The sequence below is a fragment of the Apodemus sylvaticus genome, chromosome 1, assembly GCF_947179515.1.
Source record: "Apodemus sylvaticus chromosome 1, mApoSyl1.1, whole genome shotgun sequence".
Lineage (NCBI taxonomy): Eukaryota > Metazoa > Chordata > Mammalia > Rodentia > Muridae > Apodemus > Apodemus sylvaticus.
This window is the reverse complement of record NC_067472.1, coordinates 199,024,228-199,042,152: the sequence shown is the minus strand read 5'-3', so window position 1 is coordinate 199,042,152 and position 17,925 is coordinate 199,024,228. Positions and strand designations below refer to the sequence as shown.

Here is a 17,925-nt window from a genome sequence, read left to right as displayed (position 1 = left end):
ACACTCAGCATCATCCTCCACACAGAGAGTTTGAGGCCAGTGTAGAGTGACTGACACTCTTTAAAAACATACACCATCCCACCCACCCCCAAATCTTAGTACTCAACTCTGAGAAAAGTTACTTGGCAGCTCATAACAACCACATATTCCCCGTGAATCAAAAGTCCCCTCTGTGACAGAGAAGAAAACTGGGTATCCGTATGTGCAGTAGTTATTTTCTGTGTCTCACATCTGGACTCAGCCTGAGGATTGAGTTTGTCCCTGGTGCACAGCACTGAGGAGCTGTGAAGTAAGCACTTCCCGCCTGCCCCGTGGGAGGCGCTGAAGAGCTGTGCAGACAGCGCTCCCTGCTGGCCCTTTTGGAGGCACTGTGTAGTTGAGTGGTCCCTGTTCCCTGATAGTCCCTTAGCAGGAAGTGGGGAGGAAGTTTTGAGGGTATGGGGGCCCCAAACTTTGCCAATAAGGAAGTCAGGAATTCTGCTGGCCTTGCAGCCAGTTATAAAGTGATGGTGTACTGTCCCCTTGTGGCTGCTCTGCATTAGCTCTTTGTCCATGACCTCAGGAAAGCCTGTATTCAAGTAGGGGAAGAGAATCCTTCCTTAAGTGCGGCTTGTTCCAACTAGCTCATAATTCAGTTATCACATTTATACTAATCTGACACACGGCTAGTTTCCTCTCCTCTATTTTGCTGTAAGACTTCACGAGTGTCTTAGAAACAAATCTCCCTACACCAGACTCCTTCTCAGACTTCCTCCCTCTGTGCAGAAGTCCCACCTTACAAATCTGCTCTTTGATAGAGGTCATGGGCTATTTATTTTAACAAATTTATATTAATGTTTTCTTAGACAGGCATAGAAGGACACAGACACATCATCACACAGTGTTCAAAAATATCCCTAATAGCTATGAAAAGCAAAAAGTGGAAGGATGGAGTTTTCTCTTCTTAGCTGTTGCTGTGCCAAGTCAGGTAAAAGATCTGGATCCGTGAATCAGTTGTAAGAATTTCCCATGACCATAAATGGTGCTGCTTCACGAATTCCATCCCCCAAAGAGGGGAGTTTTCTTTGAAGTTACTTTTATTACACATGAGTTTAATTTCATAATCTGCATATTTCTTATGATGAGATATTTCCCATGATATAAAAGGAAAAGAAATACCTGATCCATAGAAGAATATTTCAGAAGCCTTGCAGCTATCAGGAGATTCCATAGTGTCCAAAAACATCACCTGACTACAGGTTTAAGAGTTCAGGTAACTACCCTAGCAGTATTTCTTGGCTGCTGTGTAACTGTTTTTCCCCTTTTGAGGACAACAAATTAGGCGGTTGTTGCCAATGCCCACGTGGACTGTTGAGGACAAAGTTTTGGGGAGCACCATAGCCAGATGATCTCAGTTGTCCTTTCCATGCTTCTGAACCAGATTTGATAGCATAAATCAAAACAAGATAGAAAAATCAGCCTGTGGGACTTCAGATTATGGGGGCCTCAGACCTTTGAAATGATGTCAAAGGTTGGGATGGACTCATTCAGTGCTGCTTGAACCAGATCCTGTTGTATCCTCATTGTGGGCCAGTTTCTGCCCCAAGTCTGCTCTGCTCTTGGGATATGATGGCACCACTGTCCACCTGCTTTACTTGAAGCACTGAAACTTATCCTGGTAGGTGGTTTAACAGGATCTCAGCCAATGTGACTTCAGGATAAACAACCTTCTCTGGAAACAATTTATAGTGAATTAGCTCTCTTTATTAGGGGTGAACAATGGCAGTTAAACCCTGGTGTGGGGAGTGTTTTGAGTTGAGTGTACATCATTGCCAGAAGCTGAGATGCTTGAAATTCTTCAGTTGTGTGAAGAAGAACTCCAACTGGTAGCTGGGCTTGTCTTAATAAGGAGATAAAAAGTTTAATGCAAAACCTGGCCACCAGGATCCACGACTATATTGTGTGACAGACGTGGAAGTTGTACAGGCTACATACAAGGGTCCATCTCAGGAGAGGAGGGAACAGTCCTACTCCTTCCATACTCAGGCTTAGATTCTCATGGGTTGGACACATCTTGACCTCACTCTTGCTCCAGACTTGCTACACCAATCACATGGCTTGCAGCCCCACCATGAAGGGTCTTCAACAAGGACCCTTAGGATCCCTAAAGATCAACAGCAAGGGAGAAATGGTGGGGAAGCTTACTGTCAGAACTTCTTTAACATGCCTCAACCAGAAACGAGTGTTCGCAAAAGAAATGTGAAAGAAAGTACAAATACAGTCTAGAAGATAAAAGGTCACAAATGTGACCACCAGCATGACTATAGTGTGGGATGCTCTGGTCTCAGCATAGGCTCTGAGCTTCTGATTGTGGTTGTGTATATAGTGCATTCTCTGGTGGTGTCTGTTCAGGTGAATCACCATAGAGAAACTGGTCCAGATCATGATGCTGATGAATAAAATGTCCTGGGCAAACCGCAAGAAGCTCATGCCAACACTGACATCAGAGAGGGAGCAGACCCACTTACCTTTAGAATCAGTGCCATTGTGTGTTTTCTGTGGACCACTGGCATTCATTGGAATGTAAGCATTATTTAAGACACTGAAAAACCAGCAACTGTAGCAAGAATATCTCATGACCTTGGGGGATATTTCTTTGAGCATGACCCTAGCCCAATTGCCAGGAACAAGAGTGACAAACCGGTATGTGCTCAGGGCACAGGTAGAACACATGTTTGTGCTTCGAGCCACCATGTGAAAGAAGTATGAAAGTTTACATGTGAGGTCAGTTGGAGGCTTCCTTGGAGTCAAAACTGTCATATGGTTTGGAAATGTCAAGAGGAGAATGAAAATATTGGCCACAGCTAAGTTTGATAGAATGACATGAATGGGCCTCAGATGAGAGTCAGCCAAAATTGGAGAGAAATTATGAAGAAACACAAGAATGTTGCCCACAGTCCCTACCCCAGCCTGGCAAAGCAAAAGTATCTGAAGAGCCACTTCTTCTGTAGTTTTCAGGGTTTTATTTTGAGACAACATGGAGATGGCTTCACTGGATCAGGCAGGACACTGTTGTCTTCAAGAGTCTTCCCAATTATTTGAGGTTTTAAATTGTTTTGGAGTTTTTATCTCAAGAATGTAGCCCTGCTTTGTTACTACAGGAGTTTTCTCTGAAAAAAAAAACAAGAATATTTAATTTAAACTTATTTTGCTTCCTTTCCCTCATGATGGAATTTTGCATGGGATGCAACTCTATCTCTCTTGGTCAACAACATAAACACATAAGTCTACACATTATGGGATCTGTATGTCTATACATGAATATCTGTAGACATGAGTGCATTTTTGCTCCATTGGAATTCAACATTATCTTTCATAGCAATGTGATTAAAAAAATACTAATTTGTTGTTGGAGAGATGGCTCTAGTCTGCTCATATTTGAGGAACTGTATTTATGTATTTTTGATCAAACAAACAGGCAGAACAATCATATTCACAAGATGATTAAATATTCCAAAATATAATTGAGAGATGGGGACATGGGTCAGTGGTGAAGAGCACTTGCTCCTCTTGCAGAGGACCCACACTCCATTGCCAGCATCCATGTGACCCTTATAACTGTATGTAACTCCAGTTCCAGGGACCTGGCACCTTCACATTCATACATGCTGTCAAAATACCAGTGCATATAAACTAAAAATATATAAATAATTTTAACAAATAATAAAAATTAATATTGTTACTTTGTATAATAACTTGAATCAAGATCTTTATATAGAATGTTATAAAGAATGTTCCCTTAAAACAATCCAACCTGTGTTGAAATACTTTTATAGTACTCATAATTGTTTAGAATACAAAATACTTCTGAAAAAGTCAATAGCTTTCTGTTTATAAAGAACATTATTGATATACACATGTAACATCTATGTGGAGAAAACTGAGAGACCCAGGCATATCACTGATTCACAAATGTCCACATTTTAGCTGTATTTCTAATGAATCTGGTGCTGGAATTATAATGGATAAATATCCAGCCTTCATCAATCACAATCAAAAAACATTACTGTTACCTCTGTTAAAGTCTTTGCATATACAGATTTTTTTTTAAAACTCAGATTTTGAATGCTCTTATTTAGTCTCCAACTTACTTGGTTTATTCCAATTTCTGTAAGAACAGTAAGCTTTTATCCAACAACTAAAAATCTGTCATATCACATATGGAAGTCACATTAAAAGACATTTTCAGAAGAGTGCTGCACCATGACATAGATATTTCTTTTGACTAAATTAATTAAGCTGTGGAGACAAAAACAAATCCCTTCTAATGATTAATGTTGGTTTCAGAATATACTGGCCTGTAGGAAGGAGAATAGAACTTTAAACAGAAACATAAAGCTGCAGGAATCTTACCTACCACAAGTGTGGGGTTTACTCACAGGGATGAAGACCCACTCCTAGTCAGGTACTGGAGAAACAGCTTTGATTTCTTTTCCTGTTGAAGATATTTTCAGTGTGTCTGTTTCCTAAGACAGATCCAAAGGAACGGTGAAGTCCCATATTTTCCAGGAAGTGCTGTGCAGATGGCTGAATGAGGCGAGAAATCAGAGCCCTTAAAGGGACAATGACTGGTCCTGCCATCCCTCAGAGAGTCCATTGCTGTGTCATCTGTGTTGTTATTGGGCATATCTTTATACAGATTCTAGAATACCTCTAAAAGAAAACACATGTATCCCCAGTGCAAATCAATATGCTTTGCTTCTGGTAATCAATGACAAGTCCCAAGGGTTTGTTAGAGCAAAGCGAGTACAGCAGAAGTTAGAACAAGTTTCCTTGCTTTCTTTGGGGAAATCTAAGTTCAGAATTGGTGCTGTCATCAGGTGTGAAGAAGTGTACTACCAGGGAGATCAAGAGATTTGTTAGGTGTATTTCCAGGAGCTGCATTACACTATATACATTTGGAGCTGCATTACACTATATACATTCACTGTTGCAAACTTGTGCTGATATCAGAAAGCCCATCAGCATGTTATCTCAAGTCCTGCATTTTCCTATTCTTGGACAAGGACATTTTAGTTTGACAAATCAAGCAGCAGAAGCCTGTGTTAACCCATATGTCCTTGGGTTATTCCAATGTCCATTTGCTTTGAGGTAGATCATGACTCATTTTCTAATACACCATGAAGTAAGACTTGAAAACTGTGTGATGGTGACAGTCTAAAAATCTTCTGTTTAGGTGAAGAGAGTGGTTGAGGTTAATGGTAAGAAAATTAATGAATTAAAGTCACCAGAGAATCTAAGATGATAGATATCAGTTTGTCTCCTACAATCCCCAGGGTATATACTGAGGATACTTGTCTAAGCACTTCTGAAAATCAACAAGATAGATAAACCCTTAGCCAAACTAACCAGAGGCAAGTGAGACAGTATCCAAATCAACAAAATCAGAAATGAAAAGGGAGAAAAAAACAACAGAAACTGAGGAAATTTAAAACATCATCCTATCCACCTAAAAAAGCCTATACTCAACAAAACTGGAATATCTGGATGAAATGGCCAATTTTCTAGTCATATACCAAATACCAAAGTTAAATCAGGATCAGATAAATGATCTAATCAGTCTCATAACCCCAAAAGAAATAAAAGCAGTCATTAATAGTCTCCCAGGACCAGATGGGTTTAATGCAGAATTGTATCAGACCTTTAAAGAAAACCTAATACCAATACTTTGCAAATTATCCCCTAATTAGAAATGGAAGGAACACTACCCAATTGTTTTATGTAGCCACAATTACTCTGACACCTATACTGCACAAAGATGCCAAAAAAGAAAGAGAACTTCAGACAAAATTTCCTTATGATTATAGATCCAAAAATGCTCAATAAATTCTTGCAAACTGAAACCACAAACACATCAAAACAATCATCTATCATAATCAAATAGGCTTCATCCTAGGGATGCAGAGATGGTTTAATATATGGAAATCCGTCAACACAATCCACTATATAAACAAACTCAAAGAAAAAAAAACACATGATCATTTCATTAGATGCTGAGAAAGCATTTGACAAAATCCAACACCTTTTCATGATAAAAGTCTTGGAAAGATCAGGAATGTAAGGTTCATTCCTAAACATAGGAAGAACAACATACAGCAAACCAGTAGCAAACATCAAACTAAATGAAGAGAAACCTGAAGCAATCCCACTAAAATCGGGGACTAGACAAGGCTCTCCATACCTATTTAATATAGTACTTGAAATCCTAGCCAGAGCAATTAGTCAACAAAAGGAGGTCAATGGATAGAATTTGGAAAGGAAGAAGCCAAAGTATCACTATTTGCAGATGATATGATAGTATACTTAAGTGACACCAAAAATTCCACCAGAGAACTCCTAAAGTTGATAAACAACTTCAGCAAAGTGGTTGGATATAAAATTCAGTCGAACAAATCAGTGGCCTTCCTGTACTCAAAAAATAAACAGGCTGAGAAAGAAATTAAGGAAATGATACCCTTCACAATAGTCACAAATAATTTAAAATACATTGGTGTGACTCTAACAAAGCAAGTGAAACATCTGTATGACAACAATTTCAAGTCTCTGAAGAAAGAAATCAAAGAAGATATCAGAAGATGGAAAGATCTCCCATGCTTATGGATTGGCAGGTTTAATATAGTAAAACTGGCTATCTTGCCAAAAGCAATCTACAGATTCAATGCAATCCCCATCAAAATTCCAAATCAATTCTTCATAATTAGAAAGAGCAATTTGCAAATTCATCTGGCATAACAAAAAACCCAGAGTAGTGAAAATTATTCTCAACAATAAATGCATTTCTGGGGCAATCACTTCAAGCTGTGCCACAGAGCAATAGTGACAAAAACTGCATGGAATTGGTACAATGACAGGCAGGTAGATCAGTGGATTAGAATTGAAGACCCAGAAATGAATCCATACACCTTTGGTCACTTGATATTTCACAAAGGAGGTAAAACCATTCAGTAGAAAAAGACAGCATTTTCAATGAATGGTGCTGCTTCAACAGGCAGTTTGCATGTAGAAGGATGCAAATCAATCCATTCTAATCTCCTTGTACTAAGCTCAAGTCCAAGTGGATCAAGGACCTACACATAAAACCAGATACATTGAAACTAGTAGAAAAGGAAGTGAGGAAGAGCCTCCAGTACATGGGCACAGAGGAAATTTTCCTGAACAGAGCACTAATAGCTTATGTTCTAAGATAAGAATTGACAAATGGGACCTCCTAAAATTGCAAAGCTTCTGTAAGGCCAAGGACACTGTCAAAAAGACAAAACAGCAACCAACAAATTGGGAAAAGATCCTTACCAACCCTACATCCGACAGAGGGCTAATATCCAAGATATACAAAGAACTCAAGAAGGTAGACTCCAGAGAGCCAAATAACCCTATTAAAAAGTGGGATACAAAGATAAACAAAGAATTCTCAACTGAGGAATACCAAATTACTGAAAAGCACCTTAAGAAATGTTCAACATCCTTAAGTAATCAGGGAAATGCATATCAAAACAACCCTGAGATACTACCTCACACCAGTCAGAAGAGAATGGCTAAGATCATAAGCTAGGTGACAGCAGATGTTAGCAAGGATGTGGAGAAATGGGAAAACTCCTCCATTATTGGTGGGCTTACTAGCTGGTAAAAACCACTCTGGAAATCAGTTTGGCAGTTCCTCAGAAAACTGGATATAGCACTTCCTGAGGACCCAGCTATACTACTCCTGGGCATAAACCCCGAAGATGCTCCAACATGTAACAAGGACACATGTTTCACTATGTTCATAGCAGCCTCATTCATAATAGCCAGAAGCTAGAGAGAACCCAGATGTCCCTCAACAGAAATGAATACAGAAAAATATGGTACATTTACACAATGGAGTACTACTCAGCTATTAAAAACAACAAATTCATGAAAATTTTAAGCAAAGGAATGGAACTAGAAAATATCATCCTGAGTGAGGTAACCCAATCATAAAAGAACACACATGGTATGTGCTCACTGATAAGTGGATATTAGCCCAGAAACTCGGAATACCCAAGATACAATTCACAGACAAAATAAAGCTCAGGAGGAAAGAAGACCAAAGTGTGGATACTTTCATCCTTAGAAAGGGGAACAAAATACCCATGGGAGGACATACAGAGGCAAAATGTGGAGCAGAGACTGACGGAATGATCACCTAGGGACTGCCCCCCTGGGGATCCATCCCATATACAATCACAAAACCAGATACTATAGTGGATGCCAACAAGCACGTGCTGATAGGAGCCTGATATAGCTGTCTCCTGAGAGGCTCTGCCAGTACTTGACAAATACAGGGGTGGATGCTCTCAACCAACCATTGGACTGGGCACAAGATCCCAAATGGAGGAGCTAGAGAAAGAACCCAAGGTGCTGAAGGAGCTTGCAGCCCCATTGGAGGAACAACAATATATACCAACCAGTACCCTCAGAGCTCCCAGGGACTAAACCACCACCAACATGAAAGGACCCATAAATTCAGCTGCATATGTAGCAGTCGATGATCATGTGGGACATCAGAGGGAGGAGAGGCCCTTGGTCCTGAGAAGGTTTATGCTCCATTATTGGGAAATTTCAGGACAGGGAACTGGGAGTGGGTGGGTTGGTGAGCAGGGGGAGGAGGCATGGGATAGGGTGTTTGCGGAGGAGAAACCAGGATAGGGGATAACTTTTGAAATGGAAATAAAGATGTTATCTAATATAAATAAGATTTGCTTTGAAAAAAATTGATGACTTCATGAAATTCCTGGGCAAATGTATGCAACTAGAAAATATCATTCTAAGTGAGGTAACCTAGTCACGAAAGAACACACATGTTATGTGCTCACTGATAAGTGTACATTAGCCCCAAAGCTTAGAATATCCATGATATAACTTACAGACCATGTGAAGCTCAAGAAGAATGAAGACCAAATTGTGAATGATTCAGTCCTAATCAGAAGGGGGAACAAAATAATTAAGGTAGGGAGCGATGTGGGAGGGTTAGAGGAAGAGGAAGATAAAAGAGCAGGCAGGATCAGGTGTGGGAGGAGAAAGGGGAGAAGTACACAGGGTCTTCGATAGTTTTAACATGAACCGAGTTCTATTTTGTTAAAGGCTTTTTTCAGTATCTAATGTGATGATAACATTGTGTTTTTTCTTTTAGTTTGTTTGTATAGTGGATTACATTGATGGGTTTCCATATACTGAACCATCCCTGTGGCTCTGGGATGAAGCCTACTTGATGGTGAATGACTATTTGAATGTTTTCTTGGATTCGGTTTCTGAGAATTTTATGAAGATTTTTGCATTTATATTCATAAGGGAAATTGGTCTGAAGTTCTCCTTAAGTTTTTGTGTGGTTTGGGTATCAGCATAACTGTGAAATCATAAAAGAATTAAATAATGTTCCCTCTGTTTCTATTTTGTGGAAGAGTTTGAGAATAATCGATATTAGGTCTTCTTTGAATGTCTGATAGAATTCTAAACTAATACCATCTGACTCTGGGCAGTTTTTGTAGTTGCAATACTGTTAATGATTGCTTCTATTACCTTAGGAGTTATGCAATTGCTTAGATGGTTTATCTGATCCTGATTTCACTTTGGTACCTGGTACCTTTCTAGAAAATTCACCATTTTATCTAAGTTTTCCAGGTTTATTTTTTTTTTTTCAGTATAGGCTTTCATAGTAGAATATGATCATCTTTTGGATTTCCTCAGTTTCTGCTGTTATGTCTCCTTCTCATTTCTGATTTTGTTAAAGTGAACACTGTCTCTGGCCTCTGGTTAGTCTGTCTATAGTTCTCTCTATTTTTTGATTTTCTCAGAGAACCAGCTCTTGGTTTTGTTGATCCTTTTTCTAGCACTCTTTGTGACTACTTCGTTGATTTCAGCCCTGGGTTTCATTATGTCTGCCATCCACTCCTCTTGGGTCTATTTGCTTGTTTTTGTTTCAGATGTGTTTTTAAGCAGCTAATGTATGATCTCTCCAGTTTCTTTATGGAGGCACTGCAAGCAATGAGTTTTTCTCTTAGCATGCTTTTACTGCATCCCATAAGTTTGGGTATGTTGTGCCTTCACTTTAGTTAATTCTAAGTCTTTAATTTCTTTATTTCTTCCCTTACCAGTTTGTCATTGAGTAGAGAGTTGTTCAGCTTCCACCTCTGTTGGGGCTTTCTGATGTTTTCACTGTTGTTGAAGACCAGACTTAGTCCATTGTGCTCCAATACAATATGTTGGATTAATTCAATGATCTTGTATTTGTTGAGATCTTTTGGGTGCCAAATTATATTGTCAGTTTTGGAGAAGGTACCATGAGGTGCTATGAGGAAGGTATATTCTTTTGTTTTAGGGTGAAATGTTCTGTATATATCTGCTAAATCTATTAAGTTCATAACTTTTGCTAGTTTTACTGTCTCCCTGTTTAGTTTCTGCTTTCATGATCTGTCCATTTGTGAGAGTGGGGTGTAAAGTCTCCTACTACTATTTTGTGAGGTATTTGCTTCTGAGTTAAGAATCGGTGTATGTGTCCTTTTCTTTCAATTCTCTGACTTCATTGGGTGTAGAGCAATGCAGACCTTGTGCACAGTGGCTCACATTCTCGGAGTTTGTCTGCGTTGGTCATGCTATGTTTAAAGGGTCTTCTTTCCTTAGTGTTCTTCACCCCCCTCTGGCTCCTGCACTCTCTAGATTTCCTCTCCAAAAGACTTCCCTGATTAGATTTATACAAGAGAAATCGTCCTCCTGTGAGTCAGGACCTGGCAAGGCTGAACCAGTCTGCAGGAGTGAGCCAAGTGCCTGCCAGATTTCCCACAAGGCAAAGGTCATCAGGTGAAGTAGGGCCATATTTAGAAGTACTTTCTTTTAATTCCTTAACAAGTTTAAAGGAGATGGGTTTCCATTCTAGATCTCTGTCATTCATACTTACTATGGAAAAGCATCAACTTTTCCCTTTGTTCTCTAGCTTTCTGCACTACTAGCAGAATACGGGACTGAGGGGCTTCTGCTTTTCTTGTCCCTTTTCTTAGGCTTAGATGGAGGTTGTTGAAGGGGGAACAGTAGGGATTATGATATTTAGCTGCCTCCTTTTCTAATTCAGATGTATCTCCAGGATCTAAAGGCTCTACCTCCTTGTCACCATCGGAAGTAGCGGAAGTCTCCACCAACTCTACATTACACAGGGGAGGAGGTGTTTTTGATTTCTGAGCAGTTTCTTTCTTAGCAGTTTGCGCAATAGAAGAATACCTTCTCCCGTGACATTTTCTGTACTGCAAACAGAACCTGCTGAGGAACTGTGCGGTCCATTGTTTCAGCACGGGATAATGCGTGTTTTACCACAAACCACAACATAACAACTGATGAACTGCGCGGTCCATTGTTTCAGCACGGGATAATGCGTGTTTTACCACAAACCACAACATAACAACTGATGAACTGCGCGGTCCATTGTTTCAGCACGGGATAATGCGTGTTTTACCACAAACCACAACATAACTAACTGATGAACTGTGCGGTCCATTGTTTCAGCACGGGATAATACATGTTTTACCACAAACCACAACATAACTAACTGAGGAACTGTGCGGTCCATTGTTTCAGCACGGGATAATACATGTTTTACCACAAACCACAACATAACTAACTGAGGAACTGTGCGGTCCATTGTTTCAGCACGGGATAATGCGTGTTTTACCACAAACCACAACATAACAACTGCATTATGAAACTTGTCCTTCATCCTCCTCATCCTCGGTTCCAGAATCCCGGTCTCCATGTCCTTCCTCACCCTTTCCATGCTGCCTCATCCACGCTCCCTTCATCAGGAAGCCAAGGGCTCACGGAACAGATGAAGCAGAGAAAGTCAGAGAACTGCTGCTTTTCAAAGTGGAGTCCCGTTTTAAGCAATAGCCCATGAAAAACCTGTTTATATGTAGATCTTTCACTAGAAATGTCTTGACCCATGATTAAACTATGAAACTGTCACACTGTCACTTCCTACCTATTCTTTCTCCACACTTCCTTGGCCAAAGGGACCACAGCTCCCCATGTAGGGGATTGGAAATAAGAGGGGGGAATTAACCAATCTTCCCTTTGACTTCCATGACCTGGACACCACGTAATGCTGGGGTCCAGCCAGGACACAGGATCTGGGTTCTTAACTGGAAGCAGATATATCTGGAAGGTGCTGAAATCAAGGAAAACACACACTGAGCTTTTTCAGGTACAAGCTGACAGGCGAATTTCAAGGCTTGAAGTTGCATTTTCTCTCTCTCTCTCTCTCTCTCTCTCTCTCTCTCTCTCTCTCTCTCTTGCTCTCGCAGTCTGAGTGCATTCCTGTGCACTCTGCTTTTCTCTGTTGCTTTTCTCTTCTTGAACTCCCACATTCCTACACCTCTGTGAGCTCTGCTCTTACTCACACACACCTCACACACACCTTATACACACCACACAAACATACACACACACACATACACTCACACACTCACACACACATACACTCACACACACACACTCACACACACACACACACACACACACACACACACACACACACACACACACACACGCCACCCACTCTCTTTTCACTCACACACACTCTCATGACACTCTCCACACTCCACATTCTCTTTGTCTTTAACTTGCCTCAGTCTTTTCCTGTTACTCCAAACACAGGTAGAAAAAAAGACATTGTGTAATCATTGCCAAATCAAATTCAAAAGAATTACCACACCACAAAAAGAATCAAGAATGACAATTGTTCCTCATTTTAAGCTTCCCTTATTCCCAGGGCCATGGCCAAAATAATAATAAGGGCAAATGTATCATTGTTTAAACTTTAACCTTTGACTCACTGTACTTCAGTGCTCAAGCTCCAAGGTCAGCTACATGTGTTTTCCTGTGAGGCTCTAATGATAAATAGCATGTGAAAATCAGGCAGTGGCCAGAAAGACTTCTCAACTCAGCAATTCCACTAGCTTTCTGCTTTTTCATGTTATACACAATTACTCTTTTTAGAGTCCCAGAGTTTTGACTTAGTTTTACTAGTATATGATTTTATGTATTCTATATTTTCTTAACCATACATATCCAAAGGAGACCAAGGAACCACTCCCAAATGTTATACAAAACTCATTTCATAACTTCAATAGCTTTTTCCTTTCTTGGGGTCCCAATATTGTCTCTGCTTCATTATCTTAATTTATTCAAACTATTTTGCAAGTCAAACAATAATTCAAAACTACCACTGTGCAGTTTACAACATAGTACATTGTACATTGTTTCCAACATGGAGCTCACAGCATGCACCTGGGCCATTAGGACAGTGTTGTGCTGTGCCCCTGTGCCTCAATTTTGATTAAGAATATTACATCAATGAATATCTAGTTTCACTGAATTCACCAGAGAAGGAGAATGAAATAGGAAAGTCAGATACAATAGAATAATTAAGTACACCAAGACCAACTGAGAACCAGTCACACACAAATGAAATCTACACAGCCTTTGTCCAGAGCTAAGGTTAGGAGAAATGAGAACAACAATTTTTACAAACAAGCTGACCACAGGCTTCTGCGATGTCTCCATCTAAGGTGCTGTGGGTAGCTTCTTATTTCTGATGTCAGGTCTCCTGCTTCGCAGGGTAGCAGCACCATCTATGTCATGGGATGCTGTCTTCAGCAGGCAGCCTTGTCTTGTCCCTAATTTTAGTGGGATTGCTTCTAGTTTCTCTCCATTTAATTTGATATTGGCTGATGGTTTTCTTTGTTGCTTTTACTCTGTTAAGATAAGGGCCTTGAATTGCTCATCTCTCCAATACTATTTTTGTTGATGTTATTTTTGTTTTTGTTTTTTGAGACAGGGTTTCTCTGTGTAGCCCTAGAACTCACTCTGTAGACCAGGTTGGCCTTGAACTCAGAAATCTGCCTGCCTCTGCCTCCCATGTGCAGGGATTAAAGGCGTGTGCCACCACTGCCTGGCTCCAATATTTTTAACATTAAGGGGTGTTGTATTCTGTCAAAAGCTTTTTCAGCATCTAATGATAATGCGATTTTCTTTCACTTTGTTGAACAGTAAAGGGGCTATTGTCAGGAGAAGACATATCTCTAGTCAAAATTTCTAATAATGAAATGATTAAATGTCAGATTCTATTATCTTCTGTGGTTTTGAAGAATTTATATATAAATCTTCATTCATGCCATATGAAGGAGGGCACAACGAATCTTAAGGATTCCATAACCAACAAGATTTATTGTCTTGAGAGTGGAGGCTACTTAACATGTTAAAAATAGAACTTTCATATGATCTGACTATCCTTCTACTGTGATATTTCAAGGGAAAAATCTATATGTAAAGGAGACATAAGTCATCTTATATTTTCTGCAACAGTCCCTGTTACAGAATCCAAGAAAGAACCTGTTTATCAGCTGTTGACCACACAAAGAAATTGTGATGCTTATACACATTGGAACCATTTCAATCCTAAAGTACAACAAAGTCCTGCCATTTAAGATGCTATAACAGCACTGGAGACTATCATCAATAGTCACTAAGTTAAACACAAGTGCTGAAAGGTCTCACTCAGGAGAGAAAGTGGAGATCTCACCTCAGTGCCCAGAAGTGAAAGCATTGCTCTCATCTTGTTCTCAAAGAAGCTGAGAATAGAATACTGGGGACAAAAGATTAGGAAGGACAGAGTATATGGAAATATTTATCAGGAAACACTGTTGCTTTTAGATAGGTACTAGAAAGGTTCTGAGGTTACATAGGGGCATAATTATTGTTAATAAATCTAAATCTCTGAATCTAAAGCTTTAAATCTAAATCTCTATCTCTCTCTCTCTCTCTCTCTCTCTCTCTCTCTCTCTCTCTCTCTATCTAGTCTCATTTTAGCTAAAGATTTAGCCAAAGATATTTTTATGCCTAAGCGTGTTACTGGGCTGTTCCCATGCTGAGGAATTAGCAGATAAAGTTACCTGTCTTGTTTGATCTTCTCGAATTTTTCCAGATCTTCAAGGGGGCGTCCCCTGTCATATCTGATCCATATCACTGGAAGGGGTCCAGAGCCTTTTCTCCTTTCCTGTCAAGCCCAATGCAGAGTTTCTCCCAAAATAACATGTCCTTAGTTCAGTAACCAGAAATCATTAAAAGTATAGCTTGACCTCTCTCCCAGAAGAATTTTAATAACTCATAGACACATGCATTTTGATAATTAAAACAATTATGAGAAATTAAAGCAGTTAAACAAGTATTAACCATTGAGACAGTGCTTCTACACCATCTCTTGCTTTCAACCTATAATTTAAGATCAAAAGCCTCAATATTTTATATCCTTAAATCCTCCCTCCTATGGAGATCAATATCTCTGTAGGTACATATGATAGTATGCCCCTTTCTCTTTATATAATTCTCAAGGCCTACGTTTCTACTCTCTGAGATAGTTTAGATAACCTTTCCCCTGCTTTTCAACCTAATCCTTTTATGATCAAATACCTCAATATTTATTATCTATGTCTCCTTACTGAATTTGTGTCATACCTGGCAATCTCCCTTCTGTCTTTAAAAACAAATCAAGTTTTATTTGTCCCTATCCTTTGACTGTTTGATTGTAGGAAGCAGGTTGCTTCTACAATCTGATTTTCTGCCTCTCATCTTCTTCCTCCGAGTAGCTGGCTGACTGCACAGCAGGGCTCCCAGCTTCTCAGCTTAAGATCTTTGTATCAGGTTCCAGCTGCAGGAAGCAATGTCCTCACGGCTCAGGAAAAATCTGCATATTCCCTTCTCTCCTTGAAAACAATTAAGTCACATTTGTAAACCTTTATCCTCTATTTATCTGGTGGCTGGAGACAGCTTTTATTGCCTGCTACTCACTGTCTTCCTCCTGGTACCCAGTCAGGGACCCCACCAACCTCTGCAAAGCAGGAACTCTCAGCATCTCAGCCAAGGCTCTTTGAGGCATCTAGGATCCTTTTTCAAAGGTAAATCCTCACAGTTGGCTATGTTCATTTGTTCTAGTTTTGCAGCACTCATGGGAACCATGTGACTCATGACTCAGCTCTGAGAGCTGAGAAATCAAATCTCCCCTCCTCCTAAACTTATCTCATAGTGCAAGTGTACTGTCTCTTTTGTTTAGGGATCTCTAAATTATTTTTAACAGTGAGCAGTGAGTTCTTGCCCATCACGTTGTGTACCATCTATAGTGTGTAGTTGTTAACTACTCCACTTCGTGGACCAAGCAGGTCCCAGGCTCTCACTTGCCCAGGAGCTATCTGGATTCCCTAATGGAACACACACACACACACACACACACACACACACACACACACACATTAATGTTAAAATGCCTTGGCAAACTCAAAGGCTGGGCACTCCTAAACCGATCCCCCTGCTACTCCAGGCCCTATCAGGGAAGTGACCAGTGGCCAAGCACCCACATTCTTATATGGCTGGATGGCTTTATCTCCTGTAGCTTCTGTGGTCCATCTCTCTCCTCATGGAGATTCTCTGCCTTCTTTTCCCCAGTTCTTAGCCCTTGCAAATCTAAATATTGCACCCTGACTCCTTTTACCTACCCATTACCTCTGATATCTTTATTGATCAATCAAAACCCAATTGGGGGACAAGGACTTTCAGCACTTTGACATACAGATTCCTGATTAAAGCATATTGAACCATCTCTTCATTCCTGGAATGAAGCCTAATTGATCATGGTGAATGAATAGTTCAAATGTGTTCTTGGATTTGGTTTGATAGAATTTTATTGAGTATTTTACATCAATATTCATAAGTGAAATTGGTCTAAAGTTTTATTTATTTGGTCCTTGTTGGTTCAAGTATCAGAGTAACTGTGGTTTCATATAATGGATTCAGAAGTATTCCTTCTATGTCTATTATATGCAGTAGTTGAGGAGTGCTGATACTAGTTCTTTGTCTATTATATGCAGTAGTTGAGGAGTGCTGATACTAGTTCTTTGTCTATTATATGCAGTAGTTGAGGAGTGCTGATACTAGCTCTTTGTCTATTATATGCAGTAGTTGAGGAGTGTTGATACTAGTTCTTTGTCTATTATATGCAGTAGTTGAGGAGTGCTGATACTAGTTCTTTGTCTATTATATGCAGTAGTTGAGGAGTGCTGATACTAGTTCTTTGTCTATTATATGCAGTAGTTGAGGAGTGCTGATACTAGCTCTTTGAAGTCCTGGTTGAATTCTTCACTAAAGCCATCTGGGCTTTTCTTGGTTGGCAGGCTTTTAGTGGCTTCTTCTATTTCATTAGAGGATATGGGCCTGTTTAGATACCTGTTCTTGATATAATTTTATTATATGTTATCTGCCTACAAAGTCATCCATTTCATCATGATTTTTCAGTTTGGTTGAGTAAGGGCTTTTGAAATAAATTCTGGTGATTTTTTGAATTTCCTCCGTTTGTTATGTCTCAGTTTTCATTTCTGGTTGTGTTAATTTGGATACTGTCTCTGTGCAGTTTAGTTTGGCTAAGGGTTTATCTCTCTTCTTGTTTTTCTTATAAAACAAGCTTTTACTTTTGTTGACTACTTGTATTATTCTCTTCGTTTCTAAATGGTTGATTTCTGCCCTGAGTTTGAAAACATCTTTTTTTCATTTTTTTTATTTTCTACATTCTTTGTTTACATTCCAAATGATTTCCCCTTTCCTGGTTCCCCCCTCCCCGTAAGTCCCATAAGCCCCCTTCCTTCCACCTGTTCCCCAATCAACCCTCCCCCACTTCTCTGTCCTGGTAATCCCCTACAATGCTGTATTAAGCCTTTCCAGGACCAGGGACCTCTCCTTCCATCTTCTTGGGAATGATTTGATATGTGAGTTGTGTCTTGGGTATTCAGAGCTCCTGGACTAATATCCACTTATCAGTGACTGCATTCCATGTGTATTCTT

General features: G+C 39.8%; 1 protein-coding gene across 1 annotated transcript; it reads right to left on the bottom strand.

Annotated features, from left to right (window-relative positions):
- Positions 1-2,121: 2,121 nt before the first annotated feature.
- On the bottom strand, positions 2,122-3,018 carry LOC127683635 (vomeronasal type-1 receptor 4-like). Its single transcript, XM_052180945.1, has one exon. It carries the CDS (start codon positions 3,016-3,018, stop codon positions 2,122-2,124), a length of 897 nt encoding a protein of 298 aa, XP_052036905.1.
- Between the last annotated feature and the right edge of the window lie 14,907 nt (positions 3,019-17,925).

What these genes read in the sequence shown, in the direction of transcription:
- LOC127683635 (XM_052180945.1), bottom strand. Translation starts at nt 3,018, where the DNA reads ATGTTGTCTCAAAATAAAACCCTGAAAACTACAGAAGAAGTGGCTCTT.